This window comes from Xiphophorus couchianus, unplaced genomic scaffold (genome assembly GCF_001444195.1).
Source record: "Xiphophorus couchianus unplaced genomic scaffold, X_couchianus-1.0 Scaffold1000102, whole genome shotgun sequence".
In the NCBI taxonomy this organism is placed as follows: domain Eukaryota; kingdom Metazoa; phylum Chordata; class Actinopteri; order Cyprinodontiformes; family Poeciliidae; genus Xiphophorus; species Xiphophorus couchianus.
This window is the reverse complement of record NW_020963015.1, coordinates 1,538,466-1,550,898: the sequence shown is the minus strand read 5'-3', so window position 1 is coordinate 1,550,898 and position 12,433 is coordinate 1,538,466. Positions and strand designations below refer to the sequence as shown.

General features: G+C 48.0%; 1 protein-coding gene across 5 annotated transcripts in view; it reads right to left on the bottom strand.

Moving 5' to 3' along the window:
* The window catches only part of frem1b (Fras1 related extracellular matrix 1b), a 43,926-nt gene that overhangs the window by 30,937 nt on the left and 556 nt on the right, over window positions 1–12,433 (bottom strand). The window contains exons 2-13 of one of the 5 annotated variants that reach the window (XM_028011819.1): window positions 11,820–11,908; window positions 9,876–10,187; window positions 9,711–9,805; window positions 9,301–9,560; window positions 9,018–9,217; window positions 8,435–8,758; window positions 8,236–8,344; window positions 8,033–8,164; window positions 3,719–4,063; window positions 2,122–2,264; window positions 1,438–1,634; window positions 1,269–1,359 (exon numbers count right to left, since the gene is read on the bottom strand). In XM_028011819.1, the coding sequence (XP_027867620.1) occupies window positions 1,269–1,359; window positions 1,438–1,634; window positions 2,122–2,264; window positions 3,719–4,063; window positions 8,033–8,164; window positions 8,236–8,344; window positions 8,435–8,758; window positions 9,018–9,217; window positions 9,301–9,560; window positions 9,711–9,805; window positions 9,876–10,100 (2,121 nt within the window). In that variant the 5' untranslated portion in view covers window positions 10,101–10,187; window positions 11,820–11,908. Of the gene's footprint in view, window positions 1–1,268; window positions 1,360–1,437; window positions 1,635–2,121; window positions 2,265–3,718; window positions 4,064–8,032; window positions 8,165–8,235; window positions 8,345–8,434; window positions 8,759–9,017; window positions 9,218–9,300; window positions 9,561–9,710; window positions 9,806–9,875; window positions 10,188–11,819; window positions 12,069–12,433 lie in introns of those variants that run through there. The other 4 variants (XM_028011818.1, XM_028011821.1, XM_028011820.1 and 1 more) reach the window with 4 other exon arrangements.

Below are 12,433 nucleotides of genomic sequence, written 5' to 3'. Positions count from 1 at the left end.
CATACAAAGCAATCAACAACAAAGCTGCAGAGGAACAGAGATATGCATTTTTCTCATAAAAATAAAGACACACAAGGGGAAACAAACGAACACGAAACAAAGACAAACAAAAAGCAAAGACGTCTTTGGAGAGAGAGCCGATGCAAAAAAGCAAAAAAGTGGCAACTTTCTGCAAATTCAGTGGTGTGGCTAAATTTTATACTGAGTGGGTGTTTTTCTATTTAATTTATGCATTCTAGGCGTTCCTCTTGTTGACCAACTGGAAGCTCCCAGAGAAACTTGGAACTCCCCTCAATCTACGGCCAAGATCAAAGGAACATCTGTCTTCTGACGAGACAAAAGAGCGGATAGCTGGCCCTGACCCCCCGTGGCTCCCTCGGTCATTCTGAGTACAGAACGACCTGAGATAAGACCTCACAGATACCTGAGAAATCTAAAGTCTCTGTCTCCCAAGGAAAATGCTAATTTTATGGCTTCGCCTGTGGCCCGGCCTCACAGTGGGGGTCCCATTGAGAGATCTCCCTTAATCTGCATTTGGTTCCTGTGTCTCTGAATGCTTACCCATCTGGTTTAGTTTCAAATGCTTAACACAAACCTGTTCAAAATAAGAGTGTTCCATATATCTTTTAAGATTAACTGTATTAAGCACTAAAATAATCATATTTCCTTAACAATTACAATATGTACAGATGAATAAAGTCAAACTTAAACAGTAAAATATTTTCCTCCAGGTTCAGTAAACTATTTATATTTTATTTAAACCAGTGGTTCCCAAAGTCTGGGAACCACTGTGAGGTTTGTTAGTATTTGAAGATCCAGGTCAAATCTAAACGCGTTTGAGGCAAACTGGAACTGAATGATGATTTCAAATGATGACCTTTGTTGCTTTAAAAGAGCCTTAAGATGATCAAATGTTCCTCTGAATCCTGGCAGGAAGAAAAAGATTTTCCTTTTTTGGTAAATTATGGGTTTGTTTGCTATTTGTTTTATTTCCTGAGTTTAATGTTGACAATTTACCAAAATAAAGTGAGAGTTGATTAGGAACAGAGACCCGAATGCTGATTCTGGTGCTGATCTGACTGGGTCGGGCCTGAACCGCCTTAAAACCAGCAGAACTGAACCACCTCCTCAGGACCGGTTCTGATGGAGACGGATAGTACCGGATCCGAAGCAGTGAAACTCTGACCTCATTTATTCATCTGCAACATCCAACCTCCTTCTCTCAGCTACATAACATGGTTCTGATCCGGGTTCTGTGTGTCTCCCACCTGAGTGAAGGACTTCAGACCCGGAACGGTCGGGTCCTTCTTCAAGTAGCTGCTGCTGTCTGCGTAGAACAGACGACCTGCATCCATCAGTCTGAAAGGAGAGACGGCGCCATGGTGAACAGGCCTGCATGAGTCCCAACTGGACTATGACCGGGCTCTGGTTCCGTACCCAGGCTGGAGTGGGCTGAAGCAGGACTGCGTGATGATGTAGGTCAGGTCAGAGTCTGGATTTTCTCTGTCTGTGAAGTGCAGCTGAGACTGCGAGACGTGAACCACCTCAGTCTCCCTGACGACCAGGGATCGGACGGTACCGGGAGCCTCTACTGGGAGCAGGTCCTTCACCGGAAACACGTGGACCACCACCGTCTGCAGACAGAGGACAGGACGCCTAGAGGACAGGAAACTTGAGAAGACAGGAAACTTGAGAGGACAGGACGCCTAGAGGACAGGAAACTTGAGAGGACAGGACGCCTAGAGGACAGGAAACTTGAGAGGACAGGACACCTGAGAGGACAGGACGCCTAGAGGACAGGACGCCTAGAGGACAGGACGCCTGAGAGGACAGGAAACTTGAGAGGACAGGACGCCTGAGAGGACAGGAAACTTGAGAGGACAGGATGCCTAGAGGACAGGATGCCTGAGATTACAGGAAACCTGAGAGGACAGGACGCCTGAGAGGACAGGACGCCTAGAGGACAGGACGCCTAGAGGACAGGAAACTTGAGAGGACAGGACGCCTGAGAGGACAGGACGCCTAGAGGACAGGACGCCTAGAGGACAGGACGCCTGAGAGGACAGGAAACTTGAGAGGACAGGATGCCTAGAGGACGCCCCAAATTTCAGTCAGACTCACGTATGTCTGCGACAGATTGGGCGGCTGGTGGCTGTCGGAGAGCAAGATGTCAAAGGAGTCCTCAAAGGTCTCGTCTCCCGAGTGCTGGTAGTAGATCTGACCCTGAATCAGGTCTTTCTGCAGGAAGCCGTCCACAGAGACGCCTGCAGGACGGAAACCAGAGTCGCCTGAACAAACTGCGGGACATGACGTTGGATGGTTTGTCTAAGCAGTGGTGTCCAGTCCTAAGGAGGTACTGCGCCACAGCTTTTAGATGCAGCCCTTCTCTAACACACCTGGACCAAATGAATGTCTTGCTACCTGGCCTTTGCCTCGCTGACTGACTGACTGACTGCTGGAGAAGGATTCATGCATTTGACTCAGGTGTCCTGGAGCAGGGATGCATCTAAAAGCTACAGCATGGTGCATCGGGAGGACCGGACTTCACCACACCTGATCCAAATGGATGGAAGACTTTGAGTCTCCAGATACTCTCACCTGGTAGTGTGAGGGTCCCAGGGGCCATTCTAGGGTCTGACCTTTAGGGGGGCTGAGCCCCCAGCAGGGCTAAGACCCATGAGAAGATGTTTGTTGGTGCAGTTTTCTAAATCTAACTGCTTATTTACATACAGTACATTCATAAACAAAATTAAGAACAATGTTCATTTTACTCAAACATATACTTATAAAGAGTCAAATCAGACAAACTGATCATTTTTTCCAGAGCTGCAGATTCTCAGTTTGAAACAGAATCAGACCCCATCATACCTGCTGTCAACATCTGCTAACATTAATGAGACACAAGCAGCTGTGGAGTCACACAGTCTTAGTGTGGAAATTAATGTAAAATCTACTTAAAACTATGCATTTCATTTAAAAAACATTTTACTAAATTCATAGAATTAATAAACCTAAAACCAGTTTATTATCAAGGTAGAAATTCTAGTTAATGACTAGTTCTTACTAGTCATTAACCTGAACTTTACTTGAAAATCCTACGTAGAAATTTCATGACCCTTATTTTTATCTGAACGTTATGCAGCCGTTGGCCTTTTTTCTTTAAACAAGAATGAATGTCCATCTATGGAAAAGTGGACATTATGAGTCGGGGTTTTAATATTTCAGTTCACAGTTCATGAAGTGAGACAATCAGTACCAAACACTATATAGATATATATAGATAGATAGATAGATATAGGTCTATATACTGTATATATAGATATGTATAGATAGATGCGGGTTGATAGCAGCTCACCGCGGCTGCGTAGTGTCCGTCTCCAGGCAACCGTGACGTTCAGCGTCGGTTCGTTGCGTTCAGCCAGGACTGTTTAGCTGACCTTAATATTTCCTGTGTTTTATTTTGGTCATTATTGTTAAATTTAGCGTTGATGTGTGTGTGATAGGCGTTTCTATCGGACTGTTATGTATCGGTTCAATACGGGACAAACATTAAACGGCCAAATATGGGACAACTCTGTATTTTACGGGATGGGTGGCGACCTGATTCAGGGGTTGCTGAGGTCCAGTTTTAGGGATGGTAAAGATAAAGCTCCCCTAAAACTGGACTAGAAGCGCCAATGCAGTCCTTCTACCTCAGTCAGGTTCACCTCGGTCTCACCTGTCTGGTGGGTGGAGCTCTTCCTGACCAGCCGGCCTGCGCCAGGGGCGCTCACCATCTGGTACAGGATGAGGTCGTCGCTGGAGTCCGTGTCGGTTGCCAGCAGCAGGTACTCCTGCAGTCGCACGGCGCCGCCCTCCGGCACCTCCACCGCCACATTGTTGATGAGGAAGGGCGGGGAGTCGTCCTTTGGCAGGATGTTTATGGGAAACTTGTGGCGGATGCTGTGGTGGCCGTCACTGATGCGGAAGATGATGTGGTCACGGGTGGAGTCGCTGTCGGAGTGATGGTAGATGACCACGCCCTCCTTCAGGTCCCGCACCTGGAACATGAAGGCCTTCACACCTGGAGGCAGCAGAAATCACATGATCAGGGTCAGCTCTGGTTTCAGCAGAGCAGGATGGGATCGTTCAGGAGGGTACAGGAAGAGCAGATGGGCGGGGCTTCAACTGATGGGTGGGGCTTCAACTGATGGGCGGGGCTTCAGCAGTCACCAGCATCCAGGAGATCTTCTGTTTCAAAATTCAATATTTAGTCACTCTTCCCAGTGACCCGGCTCACCTGGTTCATCCTGGTTTACTCAGGTACCACTACTATTATCTTATTATTGCCACTGATAGTGTTTGTGTTTTTCTTTATTATTATCCAATGTTCCATACATTTTACTGCGCTCAACTAATTGTGCTAATTCATATTTCAAAACGTTCTGCTTCTTCTGGAGATTTCTGCTATATCTTTTGCTAAACTTCACTATTTTACTTTTTGAAATATTTATGCTTCTGTGCAAATGTTTTGCCCCATTGAAATACATTGAAATTTTTACAAATTCCACAAAAATATTCTACTTTTTCACAGCTAACTACTTCTGCCTACTTCAACCTAGAAACTTCATTCAACTTTTACACAAGTCACCAGACTTTAAACTATATTCAAATGTCTCGGCTCTCAGATATCTCTTACAGTTTTCCCACAGTTGCAATTTAAGTTTTATGCAGATTTTTGATGGTTTTCAGGTTGACAGTGTAATCCTATGGTGGATTTCTCTAACTGCTGTCAGTTGTTAGAGTCGACACCAGGGGGGCCCAAAGTGGGCCCTGGAGGCCCGGCATCCTGCATGATTTATTCTCTCCCTGGTACCAACAACCTTCTCAGCAGGTCAATGTTCCTCTTAAGCCTCTAACGAGCCATCGTTGGATCCGGGTGCGTTAAACCAGGCAGAGACTAAAACATGCAGGATGCCGGCCCTCAGGGACCACTTTGGGCCCCCCTGGTCTAAACTCTAGTAACTGACCATTTTTGAACTTTTCATGTTTTTGACAAACAAAATGATGCTGTTCATACATATTAAAATGTACAGGAATAACTTATGCATTAAAACGTAGCATGTCTACTTTAAGGAACTATTACAGTTATTGCTACAGGTCTTACTGTTTTCTGTCAAACTCCTCTGGAGTAAAGACATGTCACACCTTCTCCTAGTCCTTCAGTGTATTTCTCTGTTGTGCTCTGTTTCTGTCTGTCTGTCAGCATTCTGCTTGTCTACCTTTCTCTATATGTTTTACTGGTTTTACTGTCTTCAAAGGTCTTCTGTAAACTTTAATTTTAGCAATTCATATCTCAACATTTTCTGCTTTTGTGCTAATTTTTCCCCCTATGTTCCACTTTTCAACTTTTTCAACCATTTCAGGTTTTATACTCATTTCTGCCTCTGCTAATCTGTGCAGAGGCACACTATCACTATCATGGCTAAATTTCACTCTTTTGCAAAAGATTTCTACCATGTATGACTGCAGCTTTCTTCTGCTTTTTTACCTAATTCTTATGTTTTGTTCTGCTTTTTCTTGCATTTCTGTAGCAATCATTCTGCAGATATGCATTCTCATGGCTGTTTCGCTGGGAACAGCAATTTTTTTAGTTATTATTACTATCACTACCAATACTAATGCTACTATAAATACCATTATTATTACTTAGAGTAATAGTACTATTATTACTATCATTTTTATTATTATTGCTTCCAGAAACTGCATCTGCTGAAGGTTTTCATTTGATTTCTGCTGTTCTTGTAACTGCTCTATAAAAACTTGAAGCTGATTGGTCGGTTTTTATCACAGTTAGAGTCCAGTGTGAATGTTCTGAAGAACCCGACATTGGGTTCACCTCTTTGAGGAACAATGTTTGACCCTCCTGGCCCGTAGCTGACCTCCGGAATCAGCTAGCCTCCTGCGGTGGCAATAAAAAGTATTCAGCCCCTTGGATGTTTTTACCCAGAATGCCCTGCGCTGTAGTCCACTTCCTGCTTTTGGAGCGGTCTCTGGTCCACTTGCCGTTCACACATGCATTCAAAGCAAACCAGGGATCACTTCAACTGAACCCAGACCGAGGTTTGGAGGACCAGAGGTCAGAGGTCGACTAGCGTTCACACCTCACCAACCGAACCGGAGTTTCTAGGCAACAGACTGGAGTCGGATCGAAGCGGACCGAACAGGAGTGAACGATCCTGCCACAGCAACCAGGAATCCTGATGAACCAGTGATTGGACCTTCCAGAACCAGAACCAGGCAACTACAACACTCAGCTGATCTCTGTCCAGTCGTGGGACGACCAGCGCCAGTTGGCTGCCAGTCCTCTGCTGAGTTAGGTCAGTCCCTGTTAAGGGCGTGAATATTTATGCAACCACTTTTTTAATGTTAAATATTTTTTTCATTATTTGGTAGAAATTAGTTTCCATTTCGACATTAAACTGAGCCGTTGTCATTTTTAAAAATGAAAAGCCAAATTTTGTTGATCCTGATTAGTTTATGAAATAAGGCAGTCAGAGGCGTGAACCCGTTTTACAGACACATCTGCAGCAGTTGATAAGTTCTGCTGAGGTGCTGCTGCAGTGAAACCCGTTTGGGTTGGCTCTCCGTCTCCTGCTGCTCTCAACATGAGAAACTTGTTTGTCCTACATGAAGGAAGCGTCTCCATCTGTCAGACGCCACCGGCCAACATGGACCGCTTCCAGTCACAACTCCACACTTTGATTCAATTACTGTCCCGGCGCCGCCCAACTGGACCGCGCCTTTCAGTTGGCGCCTGAAGGCACGTGAGTGCAGAGCTGGGCCAACGCGTGGCGTCCTTCCCGAGGTCGGGGACTTCCTGCCGTCCTCTGCCAGGCGGACAGAAGGCCAAGGTCAGCAGACAGCTTGGGGGACGCGCCGGCCCGGCCCGGACCTCGTTAGCGAGAGGACCGAGGGGAACCGGGCCGCCGTCCGGGACCGGGTCCACCAGACACAGACTGCTCAGTAATTGGGCCCAAAGGTGGTTCTGGGCAGCCGGCCCAATCCTGCAGAGACGGGCCGCAGAGACCGCGAGGCGGGCAGCCGGCCATTTGACTGGAGGCGCCGACTGGACCGCCTGGCAGCCGGGCCGGACCGGTGATCTGTGGGTTGGTCTGCTCCTCAGAGACCCAACATCTCCTGCTGCTTTCTTCTGCAGCTCCAGCAGAACCGTCCGGGTTCTACATCCCAATCTGGCCAGACTTTGTTTCATCTCCGGCCTCCAGCAGAACAACGACCCACACCGACTGGACCAGAACCAGAACCGGTTCTGTGTATGTGGGCTGACAGCTCTCCTCCTCCTCTCCCTCAGCAGCATACGTCTCGTCTCCCTGCATGTGTTTCCTAATCAGGTGTAAAATCCGCCAAGGCCACTTTGCCCACGGCGACCTCTGACCCCGCCCCCCGCCGCCGTTCGGATGGAGCGGCAGATTGGAGGCGCTGATGGCTTTCATGGCGCCATGAACATGGAGCAGATGCACCTCATGCACACACACACACACACACACACACACACACACACACACACACACACACACACGTTTGCGTGTCTTTGTGGGGACTCCCATTGACTTCCATTCATTTCTAACCAAAACCCATTTCACACTGTAGTCCTGAATCTGACCCCGGCTGGTTAAAACGAACATCAGTTCACTGCATCAGTTTTCAAGCCTGTGACCCAGCGTGACCTTTGACCTCTCCTGACACAGAGACCCCAATTTAAGCCCGTCAGATTCTGATGGAGCTTAATCTGACCAGAATATCCGGGTTGGTGCGTTTTCCAGTTATGTCCATGTAAACGTGCCTGCTGAGATGTTAAAGGAGTTCTGGTTCTGATGTCTGGAGGTGTAAATGGACCTGCTGGACTGAGATCAGACTATGATTCTGGGTCAGAACGTTTACATTCAAACTTCACATCTAGAAGGAAAAACATAATAATAATGGGGGAGGAGCTCTTCCCAGGTATCTGTCTAATTGACCTCTGACCCCTCACCTCTGACGCTGAGGCGCCCGTGCGCCGGTCCATCCACAGCCACCAGGTGAACGGCGTTGATGTTGTCCTTGTCCACGACCTGCAGCTCCTCCCAGGTGATTGGTCGGGACTGACCCTCCAGCAGGTCCAGACCTGAGGCGTTCAATGGCCGTCAGAAATCTTAGCCTGTGTTTATTGATGCTGGCAGTGAAAAGCAAATGTACCCATGTTCCAGGAGACTCTAGGTGCGTTTGTTTCTGACATCCTGATGGACAGGTGGACCAGGATGGACGAGCTGCTCGTAAAGAAACAGTCTATTGCCTGGAACTCCACCTGAAGAGGACGCAGAGGTGTGAACCGGTTCTACTGGGTCAGAACCAGAGCCCTGTTAACTGACCAGTGCTGTCTGGATCTGGACGGTACCTGCAGGCTCCGGCGGAGGCTCTGGCTGCTGTTGGGGGGCTGGTAGGCCACCTTCATGTCATGCAGGTCCAACCAGGTGAAGGACCCGACCGGCCTGGTGTGGTCCTCCAGGTGTGTGATGAAGCCCTCTGCAGGGGGCGCCGTGACGTTAAACACCAGACGGGCCTGTGGTGTCTCGGGGTCAGTGGCGTCCAGCGTGGCGGTGCTGAGCGGGGTGAGGATAAACTGGTCCACCTCCAAGACGGAAGAGGCCACGAAGCCGGGCTTGGGGGGCTGGTTCTGCACCGCGCCTTGGATCAGAACCGGCAGCCACAGCGCCTGTGACTGAGAGAAGCAGAAGAAGATGCCATTGTTAAAATGAACATGACATCCAGAAGCATGTGGATGGAAATCGGCACGATGCATGGATGGGATTGTGATGGGAACACACGTGGTGCTGTGTCAGGTATTGGTGAGAGTGATGGAAGAATGTTTAGATCCATTAGCTGGGTAGGCGGTGCCAATAAACGCGCCATCACCATCCGACCGGGAACACACCACACCACCGCCATGTTTCCCTCCGAACCGCTTCTTTCTGCCGTACCTCCAGCAGCTTCCGAGTTGCCTTCTCCCTCAGCTCCACCCGGATTGGGATGTAGTCTGTGTCAGGGGACGGAGGACTGAGGTGTTGGTACCTCAGACCGGAGCTCAGGAAGTTCTGGCAGCTGGTTTTAAGGAACTGGACCTCAGTGGTGTGGTGGAGACACGGTTTGTTTCCAGGACAAACTTCCTCCACCTGCCGGCCTGGAGGAGAGGAGATGGTTCTGTTGGGCTCAGATGAAAACCAGATGAAGGTCATAGCTCAGGTCTGATCAGGTGTTCTGAACCTCTCCGGAGACCTGAGTCGTCCCGATTGACCAGCCGGCCGATTGTTGGGAACTTGGTTTCTGCGGTCATCAGCCTGACGGTGCAGACCAGGTCCTCTTGGGTCCTGATGTTCAGCACGGTGCTGTTGAGGGCGTTGGACAATCCAAAGAACCGAGGAACCACCAGAGGACTGCCACCCAACTCCACCACACTGGACCCTCCATCCACCACCTTGACCCTGAGCACCACTGTCTCCACCTGCATGTGCGAAGCTGTGAACCTGAGGAAGAAAACCTTACAGTCTGGGTTCTGGTACCACAAACAGAGAAAAAGCAAGGTGGTCCAATAAGACCAGAGCGAGTTCTGGTTCCAGAAACATCGGAAAATTCTGGTTCTGTTGGGTGTGGCCCGTCTCAGTGTGTGTTCCTACCGATACACTCGGAGCAGCACTGAGTCCTCGTCCAGCAAAGGACTCCCATTGTGAACGTATCTGACCTCATCCTTCAGGAAACTGCAGTCAAACATCTGTGGAGCAAAAACCCAGTAAGTTCACAGGCCCAGTCCCAGTCACCTGACCTGCTACAGTCACTCTCACCTGTGGAGTCAACTTCCCCACCCATTGGGTCACTGGCTCGTTCAGTACCACCTCAACCTTGCAGTCGGAGCTTGGATCCACTTGGATCTCCAGGTCCAACTCAGTGATGGACACCGAGCGACCTCGGAGAACCTGCACACCAGGGTTCACCTTCACCATGAAGAGGGAGCTGCTAGCCGACACCAGGAGGAGCAACAGGACCGGAACCGCTCCGACGGAGGCCATGATGGGTCCCTGAACGTCTTATTTACCGGTTTAGCTAAGGAACTTCAGAGCTTCATGGCCGCCACCGTCAGCGAGTCTGTCTGCAGCCTGGAGGAAAACATGAGGAAACATCTCAGTTCTGACTCATTCACAAACTCCATGACTCGGAGGAAACACCAGTCAAGGAATGGGACAAGAGGAACAACTGAGGGAAAGCAAGTCACGGCTACAGCTGTTGGACAGAAGTTTGACCTGGATGTTCAACACAGTTGCATGTTTTAGCTAAATCCAGCCTGACCTTTGACCTGTGAGTCACATGGATCCTAAGTTGGTTCTCTATAACAGGCAGATCCCCGAGGCTCTGATAGGAATGTCTGACCCAGCAGGCAAGTTAATTCAGATCACCTTTACAGAAATATTCCCAAGAACATCTGATACCAACCCTTGTCATCAATCAATCAATCAATCAATCAAATGTTATTTGTATAGCACATTTCAGCAGCAGGCATTTCAAAGTGCTTTACATCATTACAAACACAGAATCACAATGCAATATAGAATCAATCATTAAGTCAAGTTACATCAATAAATTCATAATTAATTACGTTTCCAATACAATTCTAAACAGGTGGGGTTTTAGTCTAGATTTAAAGGAAGTCAGTGTTTCAGCTGTTTTACAGTTTTCTGGAAGTTTGTTCCAAATATGTGGTGCATAGATGCTGAAAGCTGCTTCTCCTCGTTTGGTTCTGGTTCTGTGGATGCAGAGCAGAACCAGAACCAGAACCTGAGAGGTCTGGAAGGTTGATACAACAACAGCAGATCTTTAATGTATTGTGGTGCTAAGCCGTTCAGTGATTTATAAACTAACAACAGTATTTTAAAGTCTATTCTTTGAGCTACAGGGAGCCAGTGGAGGGACTGTAAAACTGGTGTTATGTGCTCTATCTTCCTGGTTTTAGTCAGAACTCCAGCAGCAGCGTCTGGATCAGCTGAAGCTGTTTGATTGATTTGTTGGACAGACCTGTGAAGACGCTGTTGCAATAATCAATACGACTGAAGATGAAGGCATGGATGAGTTTCTCTAGATCTGGCTGAGACATTAGTCCTTTAATCCTGGAAATGTTCTTCAGGTGATAGAAGGCCGACTTTGTAACTGTCTTTATGTGGCTCTGGAGGTTCAGGTCAGAGTCCATCACTACTCCCAGGTTTCGGGCTGATCGCTGGTTTTTAGTTGTAATAACTGAAGCTGTATGACAGCCATAAATCAGAGATGATCCCAGCCCCATCATGGTACCATGATCCCATCATGGTACCACCTCTGACCAAGAGCCTGGCTGCAGGGACTGTAGAACTGATCTCAGCTGGAGTCCTTCTAGATCTTCTGAACATCTTGGCTCCTTGGGCTGAAGAATTGAACCGGGATCAGGTGTTGGTCCCTGTGCAGGTTTACGTCTGCTTTAATCACGGATGTTCTGCTGCCGTTAAATCAGACTGTCTTCTTGTTCTTCTCTTCACAGTAATGCTGCGTTCAGTCATCTGTGCTCAGGGAGTTAACCTTTTACCTCCTGAGAGCATGTTTAGATAATCTAGCTGTTCTGAGGTCAGTTTGCAGCTGAATCCTGCAGTGAAATGTTCCTTGGTGATTTCCAGATCAACTAGCGAAGCTGACAGACTCAGTCTGACGGTTTCAGATTCAAAGAACCAGGAGAAGATCAAGTTTGAGAAAAAAGCTAAACAAACCTGAAGCTGCTGCTATTGTTCACCTCCGTCTCTTCAGAATGAAGCACAGATCTTCAGCAGCTCCACGGCTCGCGGCGACCTCCACACATCTGGTTTCAGCACACCGAGGCAGAGAAAGGAGAGCCGTGGCTGAGAGAGAGAGGAAGGGGGGGCAGGAAGTTCAGGGTTTCACAGCCTCGTCTCTCCGTCCACCTGGGAGGCGAACTAATGACTCGGGTCCCTCAGAGGGACGAGTCCTGACTTGCACTGAGACATTCGCCCTCATCTGGCAGCTGAACTACTACCAGAAAACTGCTGCAGCAAATACACTGGCAGGGGCAGATCTAGAAAAATATCTATGTGGTGGCAAGAGGGGGGGCAAGGATTTTTTTAGAGGTGACAGCATATGCCTATATATATATATATATATATATATATATATATATATATATATATACACAGCAAAAACACCAAACAGAACATCCAGTCTGTTACATTATGCTGTCAGGCTTGATGTCTATATTGTGATTATTAATATATTTTGGCCTGAACACAGCGGCGGTTGATTAGCTGATTTAAACTCCGGCTCTACTGATGACTTGGTGAGCAGGTTGTCAATCAATCAATCAATCAAT